The sequence below is a fragment of the Elgaria multicarinata genome, chromosome 15 (genome assembly GCF_023053635.1).
Source record: "Elgaria multicarinata webbii isolate HBS135686 ecotype San Diego chromosome 15, rElgMul1.1.pri, whole genome shotgun sequence".
In the NCBI taxonomy this organism is placed as follows: Eukaryota; Metazoa; Chordata; class Lepidosauria; order Squamata; family Anguidae; genus Elgaria; species Elgaria multicarinata.
In genome coordinates this window covers 19,248,331-19,271,951 of record NC_086185.1, presented here as the reverse complement: position 1 = coordinate 19,271,951, position 23,621 = coordinate 19,248,331, and the positions used below count along the sequence as shown (strand labels likewise).

The following is a 23,621-nucleotide window of genomic DNA, read 5'->3' as shown; positions in this document are numbered from 1 at the left end:
ACCGGGCCCTGCCGCCGTCGCCGCCCATGCGGCGATGGCGGCAGAGCCCAGTAAGGGACCAAGGGGGAGGGGGGCCATACCTGCCTCCGTCCGCGGTCCATCGGCTTCTTCAATTGAGCCCACGGTTCAACCAGGAAGTCTGGGCCGCAAGTGCAGCCTAGACTTCCTGGTTGAACCGCGGGCTCAATTGAAGAAGCCAACGTACCGCGGATGGACGCAGGTAAGGGAGACAGGGGGGGGGGGGTTACCGGGCCCTGCCGCTGTCGCCGCATGGGCGACAGCGGCAGGGCCCGGTAAACCCCACTTACCTTTCCGGCAGCGCTCCAGATCGAGGCAAAAGATCCGCCTTCACCTCGATCTTCTTCGCCACGCTCTGCCGGCTCCCCAATCCTCTTCGCCTCTGCCCGAATAGAAGCGGAGCACATCCCTACTGTTAACGCCTTCCCCCAGCAAATGAAGCCTTGCCCCATCAGGGACCTGCTTTGACCTTTTTGCATTACACATTGACTACTAACTACAAAAAAAGAAGATCTTCCTTCAATTAGCTTTAAAGTGTGTTTCTTTCTGAATTTCTGCTTTGATGTCATTTGCGCTAGGTAACAATCAGTGGGACACAGCTTGACTTTGAGGCAATGTTACTGAGCACTTAAGCACTTGACATACAGCCCGTGCATGCAATCATTCTCACATGTGGTCCCCAGCTTTGTACAGAAACGCATGGGTTCTTGTAGAGCACAACAGCACAGCCTCCAACATGGTACCTGCACCAGGCCCATAAACACTCTGGGTGGCCCTACAAAGCTGACCATAGTGGGTGGGTGAGGGAGACAAAGGTATTCCGAGCAGGACCAAAGGGATTGATAAAGAGGGATTGGGAGGTAAATGGTTTTGTAAGAAACTTGAGCAACATAATTTTGCTCTTCCAATTTCTTGACCCTAAGGGCCATTCTGTACATGACGTGTGACCAGCTCTGAACTTGTCATGATGCACCCATTTTACAGGAGTTACAGCTGACTTTCAGAATGTTCCTAAGACTCACCTGCATTTTCAATAATGCATTTAACTTGTCCACACACTGCTTTTATGCGCCTATGAAGAAAAGAACAGAAAATTCAAGTGCATTACTAAAATGTAATGTGAGAAGTACCCCTGTTACGGAAGAACACAATAACGTTGAGTGTGTAGTTCTTTCATAATGAAATCCATTAAGTCGCTTTCAGGGAAATCATGACAATGATGCATGGACGTGATAAATGAAGTACAGTCTCAAAAGTGTAGAATGAGGATCAAAGCACATGTAAGGTTAAGAACAAAATCCTAACATTCTGACACCCTTTAGAGGGAGTGCCCTACCTGGCAAGACCCAGGAGTGCAATGATGGAGGCATTTCCGCCTGTTCCATTTATTCCAATTATTTTATCCTTAAAATAATTTTCAGCTTATGGGCCTCTCGGCCTATCTAGTTGAGATACCTTGTAGTGAGTGGGATGGGCACTGGAGAGTCTTGTCTGTCTATAAGATCCATGTCTCTTCTCCAGTCACCATGGTGGCCTCTTTCCCTAACTCTCTTCTGAGGTTGCCACCATAGAGCTTTCTGTGGTGGCCAGGTGGGGAAGAGAGTATCCCTGCTCAGATTTTTCCCTGAAGCCGTAGCTAGCTATGTCTATGGCCTGGTGTGGTGGTAGTCTGAATCATCCAATTGTCCCTCGGATGCCTCATATCCCACAGACCATAGGATGGCTCTTCCCATGTTTCTTTATATTTAAGTTTCAGGCTGTTTCTTTCTACAAAAAAAATGTGGGAGGATGATGGGTTGATAAGTACTGTGATTGCAGCTAGCATGGGGAGGGGATTTCATTTAACCCTTTCCTTCAGTGCTGTATTCATGAGGAAGATCCCTCCTCTGGAAGGCACTATTTGCATAGGGAAGAAGTCCCTCCATTGACACAAATGGGCAATCTCACTCCAAAACAAATGCCAATTTTCCCCAGGATTGCAGCAGAAGCAGAAAGGGCTAAATTCACCCTCAGTGGTCTGCCTCAGTTCTGATGATTATCAACCCACCCACAACTGATGCTATCTGCATTGTAAAATACTTGCACATTAAATATAGAAATACCTTTAACCCCATGTCAAGTCTGAGCCTGGTGACTAGTGAATGATCATTGGGTTCACTACACACACACAAACACACACACACACACACTTCAGTTATTTAATATCAAGCTGAAATGTGGCATGATTTGGGGTGGGAACTACACAATGATACATGGACATATGACGGTGTAAGGAAAACAACCGAGTGTTTGCATAACTTTGCCATATGCGTTTTGCTTTTGCAGAGGGAAACAAGGGATGCAATTATCCTCCGGATGCACCCAAATGAGCGATATATTTTAAAATGAACATACAACAAACTAGAAGAAGCATTTCCTCTTAGGGAGGGTGGAGGATTTTGTTCATCTTGCATTTTGAGAATGTGCACTTTGCAATGAAGTTATCCTTTGGTCACTTCTCAGAATTATGTGATGCCGTTCTTCGGGGTGGGGCAGGATGTCATTTACAGGCAAAGGAGGGGAAATAACAAGATGAGACAACAGTATATGGTATAAAATTTGGGCCACATTTATTGAAGATCCGCAAAGGGAAACTGGGCAGGCCCTAATCTACGCCAGCCACTAGCTAGGCGTTATATCAGACAATCGCCACACACCCAGGCCATACCTCTTTTGGGGAGGGTAGACCAACCCAAGCCACTCACCCCATGGGTCGCACGACACCAGATGGAGTGACAAGTGTCAGCCTCACAGGTGGCCTTATCCCCCCCACTGGAGCCACACGACCCTCAGCGGAAGGCCTCAGGTATCACCTGACACCAAACAACGGTGCCACAAAATGATCACCATCCCTTTCTCCTAAGCATGCCCGCCCTACCAGCCTGAGCCAAATGTGACCAAATGAATCAGAATATTATAATTCCTGAGCCACTCTCTCCCCTCTTAAAGTGGGAAGTAGGCGAAAAGACACATAGCCCAGGCCAATCAGATTATGTGCCAAAAATTCCTACTCAGCACCCAAAAGTGGGACCAGGAAAACCCACACTGCATACAGGGAGGGAGGGAGCCATGCTTCAAAGAGCCTTGAGGGCTTGCTGCGGTCACCTTATATCGGTGCAGCCTCTCTACCCTGAGCTGCTGGCACCAAACACCCATTGACATGTAAGCCTATGCGGCAGAGTCTTGCTATTTACTGTTTTACTCTGTACAGCACCATGTACATTGATGGTGCTATATAAATAAATAAATAAATAAATAATAATAATAATAATAATAATAATAATAATAATAATAATAATAATCCAGTGGTGGGCAAGCACATCCCTTCTCCCCCACACCCGCAATAGCCTCCTTGCAGCCATGTACCAGAATGCGGAGAAAGGGCATTAAAATGTATACATTATGGGAAAGTGCACACAAGCATGTGTATACTAGGCAGAAATGTGTGTTTGCTTGTGTGTGTGTGTAATAGAAATGAAAACTGTAAACATATGTACACAAATGTGTACAATGGGAGAAATGATCACAAAGGTGCAGGGTAATTTTATGTAGATTGTTTTTTTTAAAAAAAATATGAAAACAGATGTGGAAATGGGATGAGAAGAATTGAGGATTAGAAAAATGACAAATGGAAATAAACTGAAGTTGATAGATTTATCCATCCCTAGTTCCTATTAGGGATATGCATCGCAGGTTCAGCTGAAACCTGAAGCTCAAACTGTGCTGAGACCCTTTGCACATTTTCTAGTATTCTAGCATTAGGGTACCAAATTGGCTTCATTTCATACCTTCACACAGATCACAGGGTTGGAAGAAGGATTGCTATGAAATTTAGCCCAAACTTTACCAAAGTAGGCCTTTGCAAAGCTAGAAGCCAGGATTTTTTGTTAATTTCCCAAGTGAAAATCTCTATAGCAAACCCCAAAATTCATATGAGAATCATTGACTGATCCAAATACAAAGTCAATATTAGTTCATAAAGTTTATGCACCCTTATTTATCCTGCTCTCTGCTCTCCTGTCCTCTCATGTAATAAGATAGTTTTACCAAGTGGAGATGCATATACAGGGCAAACGCTCTGACTTAGCAGCCCCCGTGACAATTGGCCAGATGGGAATTAAAATCCAAAAGATTTGAAGGGAACCAGATAGGAAAGGTTGTTCTGTCCTCACTACCATCTTCCAAAATGCTTTTAAGTTTATGTTTACGTCTCGCATAAATGCTTTTAAGGCATAGATGATAACTGTGAAAACAAAATGATGGTCATGAAGTTGATATTTAAATCCACAAGTACTGTGCGAATTTCAAAAATGTAGGTGTCATTATTATAATGGAGACTTGAATCTTCCTGCATTTTTTTTTAAGAAGTTGATGGACATTTCTGCATGATCAGTTGGGGTTTGGAGAGTCCTTACACCTAGATTTCCCATGTGTAATGTAAGAACAAGCCATCATTTCTGTTGTTTCTGAATTTCATCTCCTCTCTGGAACAGAACAGAGTGAGAATTAGAAATCTTGTGTGGTGGAAGAAAGAATAGATGTCATGGGAATTCACTACTGCATAGAGTAAGTGATAGACTGAGGTTGTAGTTTAAGTTTTGATGAAAAGCAAGGAAACTTTTGAAGGGAGAGCAATGTACATCATCCCAAAAATGAGCTCCTTGTCAGTCAGTACAAGCAAACTGATGACAAACTGCAGAATCACTCAAAAGTAAGGCCGACCTAATCATGATGATGATAAGGACAATAAAGTATTACCCACCCACCAAAGGTGTAATTGGGCTTCTGTTGTCTGGGACATTTGCAATGTACAGTAGGGTGACGAAATTTGGGAAACCAAAAAAGAGGACACCTAGTGTGTGTGTGGGGGGGGAAGCAGCTTTCTGAGTCCTGCAGAAAGTACGTTATTCCCCCGCCACCTTAAAGAACCCGATTGGAGTAGAGGAGGGGAAAGGATTTCGTTCTGCACCACCACCATCCACTCCAATTGGGACCTTTTCTATAATGTCAAGGAATGACCCACTTTCCCCTTTAAGACCTCAATTGGAGCTCGGGGTGGGGGAATGATGTGCCTCAAGAAAGCATGTCATTCCCTCCTGCCATGCTAATGGCAGCCTTAAAGGGGAAGGTGTGTCATTCCAGGACATTATTGAAAATTATAGAAAATCTCCCCTGACACCATGGAAAGAACAAAAACCAGGACAAATCCTGGGAAATCCTGACAGTTGGTCACCCTAATGTACAGCAAAGCATTTGCAGCATCTCTCTCTCTCTCTCTCTCTCTCTCTCTCTCTCTCTCTCTCTCTCTCTTACCTTGTGCTCCTTTAAAATTTCCCATTATTCAGATGTAAAATGATGCAGTGATAATATGACCTCTCCAAGCAGGGATTGCTGCAGTCCAATTCAATCTGTGATTAATATGTGCAAACCACTGGTTGTCACACAATAGAAAGGAATAGAATGAAGTAACATTAGTACACTTTAACAAAATGAGCATAAAATAAGAGGTATAATGTTCTTTAGAAAATGAAATGCATAAAAAGTAGGAATTTGCAATTGCATATGTGTACCGTAGGGTGAGGAATTTCTTGCCCTCTTGGAGGCCAGATCTTGTGATCTGCAAAGACTCCCTTGAGTAGGTATGAACGTTCCTCTTGCAACTTCCATGGGCACATTTTGGAAAAAGGCACGTGGTTGTTGCTCATAATCCTCCTGCAGCTTGCAAAAAGCAAGCTCAATAGATGGAATGAGCTACTAACAACCCACCCACCCATCCCCAATTTCTGTTACCTCCAGTGATTCTTGTTGGCTTTGCTGCTGTGAATCATCTGACCAGCTCACTGTTTTCCAAATAACACCAGGACTGCTGAATGTTTACAAACTAGAGAGTCGCTGATGGATCTCATGGGATCTTTTTGCAGTAGGCAGTAACAATATATCAAGCCCATTTAGAAGCAGCAGGGGTCTCAATCTTCACTGCCAGACAGAGAGCCTTCCTCATTTGCAACACTCAAGGTTTGATCTGTTTTTCACCGTAGCATGTGAGCTTTGATATAAAACTTAGATGCATCGTCAGAATTAGGGACCTTTGCTAGGGGAGGCTAAGACTTTAAAAAGACAAATGTTTTATGCTTGAAATAGGATTATTCATTTGGGGCCTGTCCATCTGGTCTCACCGTGGATTGCGGATACCACCCAAGGAGCAACTGGCTCTTGTTTATTTCACCAGCGCGGCTAATGATTGCCGACGGCATTGGGGGGTGGGAATCAGCAAGGTGACTCTCATTAAGAAGACAAATCACTTTCCCTCCCCTATAATTTCCATTTGATTGCATATTGGTGTGGCTATAATGGAACAATAATTTCCAAACGTATTAGGAGCAGATTGTGCCTTTAGGCAAACCCCAGAAAAGGGTGGCGCTGAATGTGCATAATGCATTGGGGAAAATGAGAGGGCCTTTGTTCCACTCTAGAAATGAGATAATTTCAGAAGTCACTTTATTTGAAAATTTGGCTTTGGCCACCATTTTAAGATCTCTCTGTACTAGGCTCTGTATAGAAGGCCGAAACATAGTAGCAAGTCCAGAGGATTTATAATCAAAATGTAGAATACAACAATTTATTGAATAGGCTGGGGAACATGGGCAGGAGGGTGCATTTGCATTCATGTCTTCCTGTGTGGACAGAGTGCTGGAGTAGATGAACCCTTTGGCTGATCCAGCATAGCTCTTTTTATGTCCATCAAGTCCAGGACTTTGGCTGATTAGCTGATAAATGTCTGGTTTTGAAAGCCTGGGATTTGATGTTGAACTGGGGTTGCCAACTCTTTTTTCCCCCCTGACAGGCTCTTCCTCTTTAACCAGTAAGTAGCAGGCAGGTTCCTTTTATCCATTCCTATATCTTCCATCAATCAGCTTAATGGGATGATCCCGGGTTCTAGAACTATGAGAGAGGGGAAAAAATGTCTTCCCATTCACTTCCTCCACACCGTGTATAATTACGTACATTTATTTATTTATTTATTGCATTTTTTTTAAAGTCAATATGGCATTGAGATCTACAGCAATCAATAATTGAGATCTACAGCAGTCAACCAATAGCCAAAGCACTCTGGGTAGCTTACAAAAATTAAAACCATGGCAACCATCCAGAATATAAAACAAACAGTGGCCTTAGCTAGACACGGCTTTATCCCGGGGCAAACCCCAGGATCGTCCCTGTGTGACCACATGACGCACAGGGGATCCCGGGATCAGGGAGGGATCATCCCTCCCTTGCCCTAGGATAGAACCCTACACTTTGGGTTCGTTTTTTCCCAAGCCCAAGACTGTGGAACATATGACCTGTTGCCGCAGGTTGACCCGGCTCCGTGCGCCCATCGGGGATGGGGGGCGGGGAAATTAATTTTTTTAAAAAAAAAAAAACATACCTTTCGGCACTTGAGCGCTTGTGCGCTCCTGTTGCTTTAAAAAAATTAAAAATGGTGGGTGCAACGCCTCTCCTCCTGAGGTCATCACGCCTCACGTGTAAACGGAAGAGGGATCTCACGATAATCACATCGCGGGATCTTCCCTCTTCCGTCATGGAATAAATGGTAGGTCTAGCTAAGGTCAGTATGCAAAAACATAATATAAAATACAATATATTTTTTGTGAACCGCCCAGAGATCTTCAGCTATGACTGTAATAAATAAATAAATAAATAAACAAACAAACACAAGCAGGATAAAATTGAGCAAACACTTCAATCACGTTGCTCTTTACTCTCCTTTTCTCTAGTGTTAGAGGGACTGTCCTTTCTCCACGCATAGAGAAACAGGAATTATCACGCATTGCCTCTTCCTTCATTGAGAAGAGAAACTCTAGAAAATCAGAAGTGCTTTGGATTATCATCAGTTATCTGGGGGACAAGCCAGAAGGCAGTCCAGTCCTGGGGGCTAGTACTGTTCATCAGCCCCTGAGAGTGGTGTTCCCAAAATATTCTAAAGACATAAATATAAAATAAATAAAACACATCCAGAACCCCCCCCCCCCGAAAGTTTCCCATTGTTGACTTGTAGATCATCCATATTTCAGTAAAACAATGGAACTGTTACCTAGGGAGGTTGTGGGCTCTCTTACACTAGAGACAGTCAAGAGGCAGGTATGCTTTAAGATGAATTCCTGCATTGAGCAGGGGTTGGACTCGATGGCCTTATAGGCCCCTTCCAACTCTACTATTCTATGATTCTAATATAATTGGGTTGTTGTTGTTGTTAAAAATGTACTTGAATGTACTATGGTCTGTACAGCCAGTATCAAATGGCCAAACTTCATAATCTAGCTATTCAATGAGCATCATTTATCAAATCTGTGATGCTTTGGATTCCTGCAGATCACTTAACATCTAGTTCCTACCCAATGGATTACAACTACAAAAACTCAGCACACATTTGTGCAGCTATTCCTCTGATTCTTTCCCACTTACATTGAAGGCTGAACAAGGTAATTTCCTGTGAGAAGAGTAAGATGGAATCATATACATTCACATTCTGGTAGGAAATGAATAAATATTGTGCTTTTGTTTTCTTTTTGTCTTTTACCCGAGGTAAATAATACTTTACCATGTAGTGCCACATTAAAGTACTTTAATGTATAAATGCTTCCATGGGAGAATTTGTGCTGAAGAGTGGGAGGATGCTGTTAGTTCTTATCAGTGTGAGTTACTGCACAAAATTGCTTTCTTTTTTTGGTTTTACTGTAATACACAAAAGAACAAGTGGTTTGGATCCTTGATTGATCACACAGCACTTTCTTTACTGAAGTCTGTACTGGAAAAGTACCACTGCTAATGTAGACTTTATGCCTTGGTCCCTCATTGTTGGATACAGCGTTTTACATCATTTATCTCCAACTGGTGGGTTAGGACCAGTGCTAGCGCCCTTGGGCAAAATACCCTCAATGCCCCCCTTCCTCAATTTATTTATTTATTTATTTTTATTAAATTTATATACCGCCCCATAGCCGAAGCTCTCTGGGTGGTTTACAAAAGTTAAAAACAGTGAACATTAAAAAAAAAAAAGTATACAAAATTTAAAACCATCAAAAAACATTAAAACAACAGTATAAAACAGTATCCATTTTTTAAACAACAGTTCTGGGGGCCGCTAAAAAACAAACAAACTTAACATATGTTGTTAAATGCTGTTAAATGCCTGGGAGAAGAGAAAGACCTTGACCTGGCGCCAAAAAACCTAACAATGTTGGCGCCAGGCGAGCCTCATCGTGGAGACCATTCCATAATTGGGGGCCACCACTGAAAAGGCCCTCTCCCTTGTTGCCATCCTCCAAACTTCCCTTTGAGTAGGCACTCGGAGGAGGACCATAGATGTTGAGCGCAGTGTATGGGTAGGTTCATGTCGGGAGAGGCGTTCCGTCAGGTATTGTGGTCCCAAGCCATGCAAGGCTTTATAGGTTAAAACCAGCACCTTGAATTGGGTTTGGAAACCTATGTGCTTTTTATATTGTATTGTGTATTTGTGCTTTTAATCTGTTGATTGTTTTACTATGATTTTAATTTTTGTGAACCGCCCAGAGAGCTTCGGCTATTGGGCAGTATAGAAATGTAATAAATAAATAAATAAATAAATAGGCAGCCAATGCAAGTGGGCCGCAATCTGTCATTGCCACAAGTTGCTCTTACTACTCTTCTTCCCCCCACCCCATCACTTGCTTGCTTGACAGGCAGCCAGCCAGTGGTGTAGTAGGCAGTGGTATCTCCTGTTCCTCCTTCTCAACACCACTGTTGTCTGGGCCAGAGTGAGATGCAGGTGAACAATTAGGTTGTAAAAGTGAGGAGAAGGAGCAACTCCAAGGGGCTCTTGTCAATGTTCAACCATGCCTACCCTTGACATTACCCATGGTTATGACTTTATGTAAACTGTGTTAGGCAATATGGCCATCTTTTGGAGAGAAAGAGAAGATGGTCAGGGTGAAAATGAGAGAGGAAAAGTGTAAGGCTGAGACTTACACTCTTCCTGAGTTTTATAGAGTACAAATTCACTTCTGAAATATCCCTGAATTGTTATCTCCATCGCAATGGTATGCATCATTCCGTTCTCCCCGCTGTTGCATAGCCGACCTTGAGAGATAGCGAGATGTCATCATGAATGGCTGAACTTTGCAGCTCACCCCTACTCAACCCCAAATACAAATTGACAAAGTGGAAGGAGTGTCTTACTTCACAGTACAAAATGTGCTGCGTTGTTTTGGATTGATTTAGCTGAACACCTAGAATAGGAGTAGATATTGTAAGGATAGCTGAGTTCCAATCAGCACATTTGTCCAAAATGTGCAGGATCTCAGGTTATTTTGTATCAGAATTCACAGTGGTCACATTCCTTAAATCCCCATAACCCAAATGTATCAGTGCAAGAAGCTTTGCATTTTATTCTACTCACATTTTATCTACTCACATTTATCTCATCCTAGGATCAAGCTGTGTCGATAGATTTACTGAGACTCCCCCCTTCCTATCATTTTTTTAAATTTACATCTGTATGTGTATGTTTGTGCATTTAAAAGAATAAATGACCCTTTCAATATTAGCGATGATTTTCATTTGGAATACCACTTGCACTGCCTAACATTTTAGTTGGAATTTAAGGAAGAATACTCTTCCTCCAAACTTACATCAAATGAAATAAAATAAAGGTAGGATGCAATTAAGCTAAAAATTGCCCATGAAATAGAACGTCTTCAGCCTCGTTTCCCCCCAGTGACTTCTCCTTCTACCAATGAGCAATTTTAATCATCTAGTCATGGAACATGGGTTGGGATTCTCTGCTTAGGAGTGGCTGCATTTTATGAAGCCATTAAGAATCAGAATTTGCCGCATGAATATTCACCAACGGAGGGATTTGCCAGTGCTCTGAGTTGAAAGGCATTGTTCTTGTCTGGATGACCTCCTTGCACAGTATGATCACTTTATCCTTCTCGACATCATTATGTTTCCTGTGGAAAGAGAAAAGGGAGAGAAGGTGGGGGGAGACCCGCTGGGCCCCCATCATAATAACATGTAATCTTCTTGCTCAGTTTAGCTGCGATTTAAGAAGCCTCTGTTCATGGAAGCAGTTTTCAGAAAGTCTGATCTATAATTTACTAGAATCAACCCGGCAAAAGAGCAAGAGGCTTTAGTGGAGGGATACAACCCTTAAAACTCTTAAATGAAGATTAGTTTAAAGTTTGACAATCCGCCGCCGAACCATCTGCCAAATCTCATGGCAGGTTTCGTTAAACCTCCTGAGCTTTCCTTATCAGGTTAGAGACATCCCCTCTCCATCTTCCTTCCCACTGCCAGCCATTTCTCCCCGAAATCCCAAATCCATTTGATATTTGCTGGTGACTGAATATATTAAAGTGAAAAAATACACTATCCCCTCCCCACAAGAATTCTCAAAGTATATATATTGAGGACCCAACACACATATTGGATCCTCAAAACATCTTGAGGATCATGATGTAAGCTGGCTAGTTTGCCAAGTGATTTATTGATATCACGAGAAAGGTAATTTCAATATAAAAGCTCTGTGTTTGGCCACAGCCGTGGATATCGTGCTGGGATAAGGTTTCAGCTGTGAACATTACAGATGGATTTGGAGGAAGGAATAACAGGAGGATGCTCTTGCAGGAGAATTTGTAGAGGAAGAGGATATATCTCATGGAGATGATGTGTTTGGAAGGTGGTCACACAATACCATACCATGCAGATTCCACCCAGTGATATGATTTCTTCTGTGGCAAGTGAGCTGTACGTTATTCTGAGCAGACATAGGCAGCTCTGTATGGTGTTATGAGACACAAACCAGAGAATCCATCATCATCATCATCATCATCTTCACTCAACATCCCTTGCCTCTTCTCTGGGCAGGAACTTCTAATCCATCCTGAGATTTCAGTTTTAGTCAACATTCAGATGTGAAGACCTTTTTCTGGAAAAGTCATTCATCTTTAAAAACAAACAAACAAACACTATTTCCATTGAAATTACTGAGATATTTCGCCCAAATATGAACGTGCAAATTCACCCTAAATCTTTGCTTTAAACAGAATTTGACAGGAACTGTAATGACATTCCTTCTCCACACCAAAGTGGCTTTGGATGGTGTGATGTTCAGCTGCCTTATATACTATAAACGTGTGTTTGTGTGTGTGTGTGTATACACACACACACACACACACTATATATATATATATATATATATATATATATATATATATATATCACACAAAGTTATTGTTTATATTATGTATAAGGTTCCAGGAAGTAAGTAGTCCTAAAGGGGGGTTGAATGCCTGAGTGTTGATTGGGTGGTTGAGGGGGAGTGCAGATTGGCTGAGTAAGAGTGGGAGGAGCTGGAGAAATGTATGCATATATAGTAAAGTGGAGATCATTACCTTGCTGTGGTGCTGGAGCTTGAGCACCTCAAGGATGTCATGAGCTAAACCGTGAAGGGACACCCAAGACGGGAAGGTCATGATAGAGAGGTCAGGCCAAATACAATCCCTGGGGAAGATAACGGCAACCCACCCCAGTATTCTTGCCATGAAAACTAAATGGATCAGTACAATCAGAGATATGTTGCTATACCATACGGCTGACAGAAAGCTCTGGCATGGGCTGGTCCATGAAGTCACGAAGAGTTGGAAGCGACTGAACAAATAAACAACAACAATAGTTAAGTGAGTGAGAGAAGGAGGTGGTATGAGATGGAATGTGAAGGACGTGAGAGATACAATCTGTAGGTTAGAATTCCGTGAAATAGATAGAAGTAGATGATTTTAGGACTCTATAGTGGAACCTTGTAATAAAGGAGTGACAGAAACCAATATGCTTAGAACCTTGTAACCATACGAATTTGCACTGAGGAAACCATTAAGCATGGACATGCATTTACTTAAGTTAATAAATTCAAATTACATTTTCCAACAACTGGTGTGGTCTGTGGAGGAGTGACGGAGGAGAGAACAGTTAATGGTGGCAGTGGAATGGGAAGCTGAGGGCCAGGTTGCTGGGCTGTGGAGCTGTGGGGCCTAAAGAATAAAGGTGAGACAGAAGCAGCAGCAGTAGACCTAAACCCTCACACACGTCATTAGCACAAGGGGGGATTGAAGTGGTCCTGGGTGCTAGTGGTGTGGGTAGTCTTGTCAGGTAGTTTGTGGGTGTCTCAGGTGAAGTTGAGATAATGCGGGGGGGGGGGGAACAGGATATCACAGGCGGCTTGGCCACTTTGGCTTTTGACTCCCACAAAACATCAGTAAGTTTTACTTTCTCAAACATTTTTCTTTAAAAAAAACCCTCACGTTTTCCCCATCCTTCATTTAACAGGTGAGATGTCTAAAACAAGCACAATTAAAGAATGAAGATCTTTATTTCTCTCTCTCTCTCTCTCTCTCTCTCTGTGTGTGTGTGTGTGTGTGTGTTTATTGGCCACTTTTTGTCATGGTGGGGTATTCTATCTGACCAAGATGTAGCCATATTTCACGAATGGATCTATGTATCATAGAATCGTAGAATCATAGAATAGTAGAGTTGGAAGAGGCCTAAAAGGCCATCGAGTCCAACCCCCTGCTCAATGCAGGAATCCACCCTAAAGCATCCCCGACAGATGCTTGTCCAGCTGCCTCTTGAAGGCCTCTAGTGTGGGAGAGCCCACAACCTCCCTAGGTAACTGATTCCATTGTCGCACTGCTCTAACAGTCAGGAAGTTTTTCCTGATGTCCAGCCGGAATCTGGCTTCCTGTAACTTGAGCCTGTTATTCCGTGTCCTGCACTCTGGGAGGATCGAGAAGAGATCCTGGCCCTCCTCTGTGTGACAACCTTTTAAGTATTTGAAGAGTGCTATCATGTCTCCCCTCAATCTTCTCTTCTCCAGGCTAAACATGCCCAGTTCTTTCAGTCTCTCTTCATCCCAGTCCACCAAAAGAGCACTGTTTAATTCCTATCATATACTTCGAAAATACCAAGGATGACTAAGGGTGACTTAATATAATGCAGATGCACTTCTCTAAAACAATATGCAGGAGCTGAAGAGGGAGATGAACGAGGGTGAAGGATACTTTTGTTCAGATAGGTGGCACAGGAATACTCTAAGCAATTCCTTCAGCTAGAAGCATCCCTACGGCATGACGTTTAAGCCTCAAAAGCTTTTCCATGTAAATAAATTGATTACCATTTCGTCTTCTAAAACATTTGTTCTTCGTGAAGAATACAACACCCTCACAAGTAGTGACTGCAGGCAGAGAGGATTCTGAATTTATGTATTTTATGATACCATTTAATTGGCTGATCAGGAGAGAACAATATACGTATTCCCAAACAAACAAAATAAAACAAAAGACATGATAGATGAGGCTTGGCAGCGCAGTTTTGCATGGTGAATGGGCTGGTGAAGCCAGGCTGCCTTGGCTGAATGGTTCTGAGTCATCTCCTGCCTGGAGTGATGGGTTTCATACCTCCTTTTCCAGCTAAATAAATGGTATTTGGATTGTCACTAGAATTGCTAGCTTCAAGACAGATGCCAGCTTGGCTTGTACAGCTATTATTGGGATGGGAAGATTGACACAAAATAACTTCAGTTCTCCCGATGTTCATATGGTAAAGCACTTTTACGAAGGGCTCTTTACGATGGTCTCAAGGCGTCACGTCCTGAGTAGGAACTGAAAAAAGAAAAACAACCTGTGAATTATTGTTTCTCTCTACTCTTAAATTTAGTTCGTCCCAAACTTTGATATTTGCATGAAAATTCATGATCACTTTTCTGCACATTACACCTCGTACATTCCCCGTTGCATGCATTTTCGCTAATGCACACAATTCGGCAAGCACTTTTCCTCATGTATGGATTTGTGTACGCAATGCTTTGATTAGAGAATGCCATTGCAAAATTCAGAGACGTGCACATTTCAAAGGATAACTGAGTTTCAGTTCATGTAGTAGTCGACAGACTTGACCTTGGGGGAGCTAGGGGTGGCAATGGCCGACAGAAAGCTCTGGTGTGGGCTGGTCCATGAAGTCACGAAGAGTCGGCAGCGACTGAACGAATAAACAACAACAAAACTTGGGAAATACAGTCAGATAACATAAAATGCAAACTGAACAAAATAAGAGAACATTTGAAAGATGTTCAATATTCATCCATATTTAAAATGAATTGTTTCCACGTAGGCACGGCCTCTAATCCCCATCACTCAACAAAGCTTTGAAGTGACCATATTTATTATATTGTATTTATGTAATCTATTTCTTATCCACCATAGGCTTCCCACAGCAGATTACATCATAGAAACAATTCAATTCAATATCAAACATATTTGTAAAAGTATATGAACTAAAAACAACAATCACATAAAAGCTCAACTGTTTATTTATTTTTTCCAGTTCAGCCCTGCAAATCCTATTCCGTTTCCCTCTCCTGGCGTTTACTCCCTATGTAGTGAGTTGAGACAATATGACTATTTCCATTTTTTAAAAAATGGATGCAATTTGCACATTTTTCCGTGGTTTCTGCCATTTTGCAAACTGTAATTTGTGTGTGTGTGTGTGTGTGTGTGTGTGTGTGTGTTCAAATGTGCATAAATGTTGTCAGGAAGATTTATTGTTATTGCTGTTGTTGCTGCTGCTCTTGTGCAACTGTGCACAATCACATATCTTCCTATGTAGCCCTGCACAGGCAAATCCCCTTCTTGTCAATATCCTTGTCAGTTTCATCATCCCCACACATTATTTTGGTTAGCCCAGCAGAGCCATGTTCCATATTTGTCACCCAACTTGCCAACCCCCGCTTCCTTGCTCAGGAAGTTCTGCCAAAAATTGGAGTCAGGAAAAGGAGGTGTGGGCTACATCTGTGTTAAAAGCACTTGCTTGGCCCTCAAGCAAGCAGGCAGTGGAACCGGGGTTCTCTGAAGTGTTTGTTCAACATTTCGAACCCTGAGGATCATGTTGCTAAATAGACGATCTGGTCCCCCTTTGCCAACCTGTCAGTGGGTAACTTGCCCACACTTTGACACTGACAGTCTTTGAGTAGTCGGAGTTAGCACTATTCCTTCCATGTTCTACAAACATCCTTATTGAATCTGTTTGCCAGTTACACTTGTAGGTTATTTCAAAGGACTATAGTTTTAAAAGTTACTTGAGGTTTAGTTAAGCATGCCATTATGTGAGCCTGATTTCTGCTAACAACCATGCCTCGCTGCCAGGGAAATTTTTTATCGGTGCCGGGATTGGGGCTTTGGGAGTTGTAACTGTGCCGCCAAAGCCATAATGTAACATTCAGGCTGGAATCAATCATAGCATCTTCATCTCATTATGGATTTAATTTTCTTCTGTGTATTAAGTTTAAATGTCAGATCTACGAGAGTAATGCGAACATAAACAAAGGATTCTAGAAGGGTGGTCTCAGTGTTTCGTGCAGAAGCTTCAGTGTGGCATAAGTGTGTAATACATGCAATGAAAGGACGCGGCTTTTTGAGATGTGTATACATGAAGAAACTGGTTCTGTCCATTTAAACCAGAGGTGGTCCTCCAAAAGTTGTTGGATCATACCTGCAATCATTGCCTGCCACTGTTTATGCTGGCTACGGTAGATGGGACTTACATTCTGACAACATCTGGAGAACCACACATTTCTCCCCCCCCCCGAATAATCATTGTTTTCTTCTAGCTTTCTGACCTCTTCCTTCTACTCCCTCTCTGCAGTGCAATGTGCAATGCTTCCCTATAAGTGCAGAACCATGTCCTTACACCAAGAAATCCATTCCAGGGAAATATATGAAAAACAAGCTACTTGGCCCCTCTCAATGGCAGTGCCCTTAATGAAGTGTGCATTACTTGCAATGTTATGAAGGAGACCTTGTATCAATTATTATTGGTGTATCAGTCACTACATGAGGATAGCTATATTTATTTGCTCATTTATCTCCAGCTTTACCTAATGCTTCCAGCTAACATGCACTCGGATACTTTAGTGTTATTGGAAAAGCCCAGGCAGTGCTCTTCAGGAACTCCGAGGATGCATTTGCTGTTTACCAAATCTATTATCCTACCATATGATGCCATTTGATTTGAAGAAAGAAAAAGCAAGAAGAACAAAACATGCAGAGGCCATTTCCCTGTGTTAGCGGAAACATAGTGTTTGCCATTCATCTCAGGCGGAGTTTCTAGTGAGTAGGCGCAAATACACTCACACTAGAGTTCAGCAAAGATCCTCCAGAGGATGCAATGGCACCTCTGTCCCTGTGCTCATAAAACCCAGAACATTTATGGGCAGCGTTGAGCAATCATTATGCACATTAGCAGGTTTTGCAAGGTGGCTGGAAAATGAGCTGTAATTTCACTGGGGAGGAGAGAGGGGAGAATGGGCTGCCTCAGCAAAAGGTGTTCTTTCATGAGGACTTCAGTTCGTTTGAGTCAGAAGCCTTTCCATATTTTGTGCATACTCGTTTAGTTATTTCGCTCTAATTTGGAGGTCAGCGATGGCTTCAGAATCCGTGAAGGTGCAAGGGCAAACAGTGATTAAGTTCCACATCTTTGCCAACATGGTGCTGCTGTTTTTAAAGGAATTTTGAAGAAAGTGGCCCGTTTTTCAGTTCTTATACTAAAGAGAATGCAGTAGCCATGTGTGTGTGTGTGTGTGTGTGTGTGTGTGTGTGTGACCTGTTACAATATTTAAGCTTATAAAGATGATCTAGAAAGGAGAATGCATAGGGTAACCAATTGACAGCCAACAAAGGGCATGTCTACACCATACTTTTATCCCGGGGTTATCCCTAGATCCAAATGATGCACAGGGGATCCCACGGGCAAGCAGGGATGACCCCTCCTTTTCCCGGGATAACTGAGACCTCAGTTATCCGATTTTGCCTACGGTCCCAGGACCATTCTGAGGAACGTGGATGGTGTGGCTGCTGCTCCCGGGTCATCCCTTCTTCCCCATGAGTAGCAGGACTGGACACAGAGCTGCACGGGGAGGCTCCATGCCCATAGGGGTGGGGTGGGGCAGCAATTTCAACCTCCTTGGGTTGGTGGGGATGGGATTGAGTGTGTTGTTGTTGTTTTTCACCACACACAGGGCTTCTCTTCTCAAAAACAAAATATTTTTAAAAATGCTGGCCATGATGTCCCTCTTCTGGGATGTCGCACAGCCATCTAGATGCTGGGGGAGGGCTACGGAAGCAAGTAATTCCATGATCCTCCCCCTCCCTCCCTCTACACCCTTAGGTGTAGTCATGCCCATAGACATGGTACTAGAGACGTACCAATGGAACTGCCTCACTTTTTTATTTTTGCCCTCATTTGCTGCTAAATTCTGATTGGGGTGTCAGTGTGGATTAACCGTCCCCCCCTTGATTTTGGGTGGGGGAGAAAGTTAATCCTAATGGGGGAATTTGGACCTGGAGCTCATCAGATTTACCCAGGCCACCATTTGCAAGCCGAGCCATGGCCTTTTCCATCAAATCCATGAACTCTTTTTTTTAAAAAAAGAATAATCACCATTTCCACAGGATCCCCGATATGGAACCCACGGGAGCCATTTGCACAAATTGCAGTCATAATCTGCTTAATTTGTGTGATTTTTAGTCATAATTTGCACAAAGTTGCATAATTTGTGGCTGTAATGTGTGATTTTTTTTTTAATGCAAAAATGATAATTTATGGAAATTCTGCCAGCTGCCACGACTTGATTTGGAAATGGAAGACTGAAATCCAGGAAAAGTATGAGTGCACGGAGGATAACTTGTAAGCAAGCACAATATGTGTTTTTGCACAACCTCATAACTGCTCATGGGACACATCAGATAAGGCATCTGCCATAGCTTCCAATTACCTGCTATGTGGGGCTTGGAACAACATGAAGAAATCTTATTTTCAGGTCTTTTAAGCTGGCAGGGTTGTTGTTGTTGTTGTTGTTGTTGTTATTATTATTATTATTATTATTATTATTATTATTATTATTATTATTGAATAGAAATACAATCCATCTCACCACCATGGTCAAGGCTGTGACCAGATGACCTGTGGGCTTGGTCAATCTGCTGACCAGGTGCAAAGTGCTGATGAGCAAATTCTAGCACTTCTCACTCAACACATGTATACACCCTTCTCATTCCTTCTTCTATAATCTGGACTCATAGTGGACAATCCTTCAGATAGAGGGTCGTCCTTTGTAAAGCAGGACACCCATCACTTTCTAGTTTTAACACAGTCAACTATTTTTCTTCTGATTCAAGAACAAGAGGCTCAGGCCATGGCTAGACCAGGCCTATATACCGGGATTGTCCCGGGATCATCCCTCTGCATCCAAATGACACACAGGGGATCCTGGGAGCAGGCAGGGACGACCCCTCCATTTGCCTGGAATAATCCTTAGGCCTAGCTAAGGCCCCAGAGAGGCTGAACTGCTGTCCAAGACCTTGGCACCATCCTGATTCCCTTCACCTTTCCACAGTGAAAGAAAAGTGAAAGGAAAGGAACTCAGATTCTTTCATCTGATAAAGCTATCCCCCTGCCTATGTCTTCTATTCCCATGTAGGATTGATAGCATCAACTTTCTTTTTAAAATAGGATCACATGAATAATTCAATGACAACATGTGGACACCTTCATTTAGCTGATCTGGTTCTTCAGCTATATCAGTTCCTTATCTTTGTCTATTTTTTTTTTTGTTCCTATAGTGACTGTGTGAAGGTAGAGGAAATGACCCAGGCCCCTGCTACACCAGGGTGAAAGTATATCTATAAGGTGAAAGTATATCCTTAGGCCAGGACATTTCCCAGGCCTAGCAAGGGGATCATCCGGTCAAGACACAATTTGGACATGCCCAATTATTTCCAGTTATCCATCAAAATAATTATAATTCAGTAGGCCTGGATTGTGAAAATCAATTATTTATTTATTGCATTTTTATATCGCCCAGTAGCTGAAGCTCCCTGGGTGGTTCACAAGCTCCCTGGGCAGTTCTAGTTTATTATAACAAAAACAATCCTTTAACAACAATCCTTGTTTATTATATTTAATGATTTTCTGTTTCACAGTGCCAATCCTCTCTTTCATTTTTTTTCCTTCACAATGGTATGCTGAATAGTCAGTCGTATTATTGACTATTAGTATTTCTCTTTCTTTTCAAAAGCATTCAAAAGAAGTGGGAAGACCACAGACACCGCTAAAAGAGACAAGTCTAGAGTCGTGGACTCAGCCACAGGTAAGCAAGAGTATTTAAGATCAGTCTCTCTCCTTTGCTGATGTTCTCCTAGAGGATGACTTGTATTGCAAATGCTTTGGTTTGAGACCATCATATAACACCCTGATAAGGAGCTCCATTGAATGACATCCTTCAAAGATATGTGCACTCTGACACACACACACTGATCCTGCTCCAAAAATGAAACAGGGTTATTCCTATAAGAATGTTCCTAGGAAATAGGGCAGCCTTCCCCAACCTGGGGCCCCCATCAGCTGTTTTGTATTATAACTCCCATCATCCCTGAGCATTGATCATGCTGGCTGGTGCTGATGGTAGCTGTGGTGCAAAGCATCTGGAGGGACCCAGATTTCAAAACACCTTCCAAAACAGGTTGGGGAAGGGTGAGTTAGATTACCCTGTTTCCAGCTTAGTTGATGCTTGATCTTTGTCCTGTTATCCAAAAGCAGTTGCCATGTCATCAAGGAGGGCTCTATATTTAGTAGGGGGCTGGCAAAATGGGTGTCCCCATGCAACACTGGTGGTCTCCCAGATCCAGACTTACCTGGGAATAGTGGAAACTGAGTAAAGCGGCAAACACACACAAGCTGCCACGTTGAGTCTCTGCATGCCCCAGAGTAATAATATGTTGGGGGTGCCCGAACTCGTGAAAATAATGAATTAAATAACAACTCATCAGCCCAGCCCTCTGGTGTGAGAGACCAGTACCGATGGGCCCTGCTCCAGTGCTGGGACCCAAAACAGTTGCCTGAGGGTCTTGTGCGCTGATGCTGAGCCTGTGGTAAATCCATTCCTGGACTTGTACCACTTCAATGTGCACATCATCAAAGAGCCCGATAGATAGGAGCAAGCAAATCTGGGCGTTCTTCCTAATATGTTTATTGTATTTGTGTATGTGGCTTGCTGATTGGTTTTCCAAAGGGAGAGCATCCAAACTTGGCAACCCTTGCTTGTCTTTGGATATGATGCTATCCACCAAAATGTTTTATACAGTTGCATGCTCTCTTTATGGACCAGTCCTCCGCCCCAATTGTTACATTGGTAAGTGATGTGGTCTCCTCCCCAACACCTTACTCAATGGGTCATTGATACCATGACTCTTAAATATTTACAAAACCAATTGAGGGTGATGTGTGTGTCTCTGTGAGTGTAATATTCTGTAGGAATTCTCAAAAAAACTATCAATGCCATTGAGAGATGAGTTTGGGGCGGTTGGTGGCTCATTCTGCATTATCTTTTATAGTATACTGATAAAGAAATTCTTTCAGAAGCATTGGTCTTTATTCAAGGCTTTAATCAGATAACTGAGTACTCAGGAGAACAGACTTCCTCCAACAAACTGGTTCAGTCTGCTTTGCCTGAGCAGAAACAGGCAAGGTTTTTTTTTATAGATAAAGGTTAACTTACAAGAAGGTTGCATCAGCCAAGTACCAAGTGAGCATGAGAAAAATATTTGGTTCAACTATGCATGTCTATCTCTAGGCAGGGAATGGGTGCTAGTGCCCTTGAACCAGCTTTACAAATTCCTTGCACAGGCTTTCTTGTCACATGCCCTTTGGCCAACTTGTCAAATTCCTTACCATGGCCACAGTTTACTAGGGGGTGTGGTCCCCTCCGTTTCAAATCCCCAAATCCAATGTGGAATGGGCTGACCCGGACCTCCTAAACCAGGTTTCGGAGCAGGTCGTGGGAGGTCCAGATCGACCTAAAGGAGTTCGGAATGGTCCAAATTGATTTGGAACATTCCAGAAGCTTCGGAGGCAGGTAAATGAGGATGGTGGGAGGGGGGCCTACTTGGCTCCATCGTCCGCCACCACTGTGGTCCATGCAGTGATGGCGGCAGGGCCAGGTAAGTGGGGAAGGAGGAGGGAGGCTTATTTGGATGTCATTCTGTCCCCTTTACCCATTTATCTGCCTCTGCCATCTGCAGCTTAGACAGTTAAGTGGGGAAGGGGTGGGAAATGGCATCCAAATATTGATCGGGACCTCCAGATCTCACTCTGGATCTGGTTCTGGGGGGTCTGGATCAACCTGAACTGGTTCAGGCCTGATCTGGAAGGTCTGGATTGGGATACGAAGCGGTTCGGTGTGTGCACAGCCCTACAGTTTACCTTCTTTATCAATACGTCAATATTATATTATATGTTTACATTCACCTTTCCATCATGTCCATGTGGCTTCATGGCACCAAAAATGAACATTGGGTTTTCCCGTCACTAGCTCATCCAACGTGTCAATTTTTGTTGTAGCCAAGAAGGATGTTATTTGCTATACCCTGTACGTTGCCATGCTTGTGATTCATGGCTGAGCTCATCCATTCAGGGCAATGATACAACATGGCTTTTAATGTATGTACACTACAAATAGACAATATAATGTATGGCCCTGCACACTATTCCCAGTACATGTGTGCATAGGGGCGGGGGGAAACTGAATGGGTATGGCCATATGAGTTAGCCCATAGTCTGTAGTCAGGCAAGTTGCAGTGGTGCAGAGCGTCTAACGAGCCCAATGACAAACGGAAATGTACAAATTAAGTTAGTGTCTGTGGAAATTATGAGCAGCTCATTAACTCTGGTGATGGAATTCTATTTAAGTCTGCAGAATGACAGCTTAAAGGGCGAAGGCTTATCCGTTGAACATTTTAAAATCTTAAGGTCCACTGGTTTTGACCCACCAGAAAAGAAATTATGTTCGTTCACAATTCAAGGGATGGGAAAACTGATGAATGAGGACATTGATGCACAACATTTAACTTGAAGATCATATAATGTGCTATAAGAGGATACTTTCTTGATTGGCTACAGTGCTTCAAATTGCTTTGTGTCTTCACATAAAATCTGCACTTTCTTTGCATATTATTATTTCCACATTGTCAGACATGGGAGGATTTTAATTATAATACTTTTTCCTGTTTTGACAGGCTTTGTGTATGTTTTCCCCCCCCTCACTCTGTAGCAACTAGATTTAGTCTAGATTTCTACTTGATAATTTGCACAGCTGTTTATTGCTCTCTTGCCGTACTTTTCATTTTGAACTATCTTAGTTAAGTTTCAGAGCCTAGTGGTGGTGTCACACAGTCTTCACACAAGGTGTGTTCCCCTGAGCTCACATCTAGTTAGTTAGTCAGTTAGTCATGTTTACCAATTTTTATTCTGTTTCCAGAATGGCTTATTTGAGTTCAATAACATACCAGTCTGTTGGCAGACTTTCAACTTTAAAAAAATGGCTCAAAAGGGGGGGGGGAATGAAGGAAAGGGAAGATGGCATTTAGCAAACATGGGAACAGCAGAGTTCTTATAAACTTAACAAAACTGCAGAGTTCTTA

General features: G+C 42.7%; 1 protein-coding gene across 1 annotated transcript in view; it reads left to right on the top strand.

Annotated features, from left to right (window-relative positions):
• Positions 1-23,621, top strand: part of PCDH11X (protocadherin 11 X-linked) — a 700,409-nt gene that overhangs the window by 307,815 nt on the left and 368,973 nt on the right. The window contains exon 4 of the mRNA XM_063142140.1: positions 20,222-20,293. Within this exon, the coding sequence (XP_062998210.1) occupies positions 20,222-20,293 (72 nt within the window). The remainder of the gene's footprint in view (positions 1-20,221; positions 20,294-23,621) is intronic.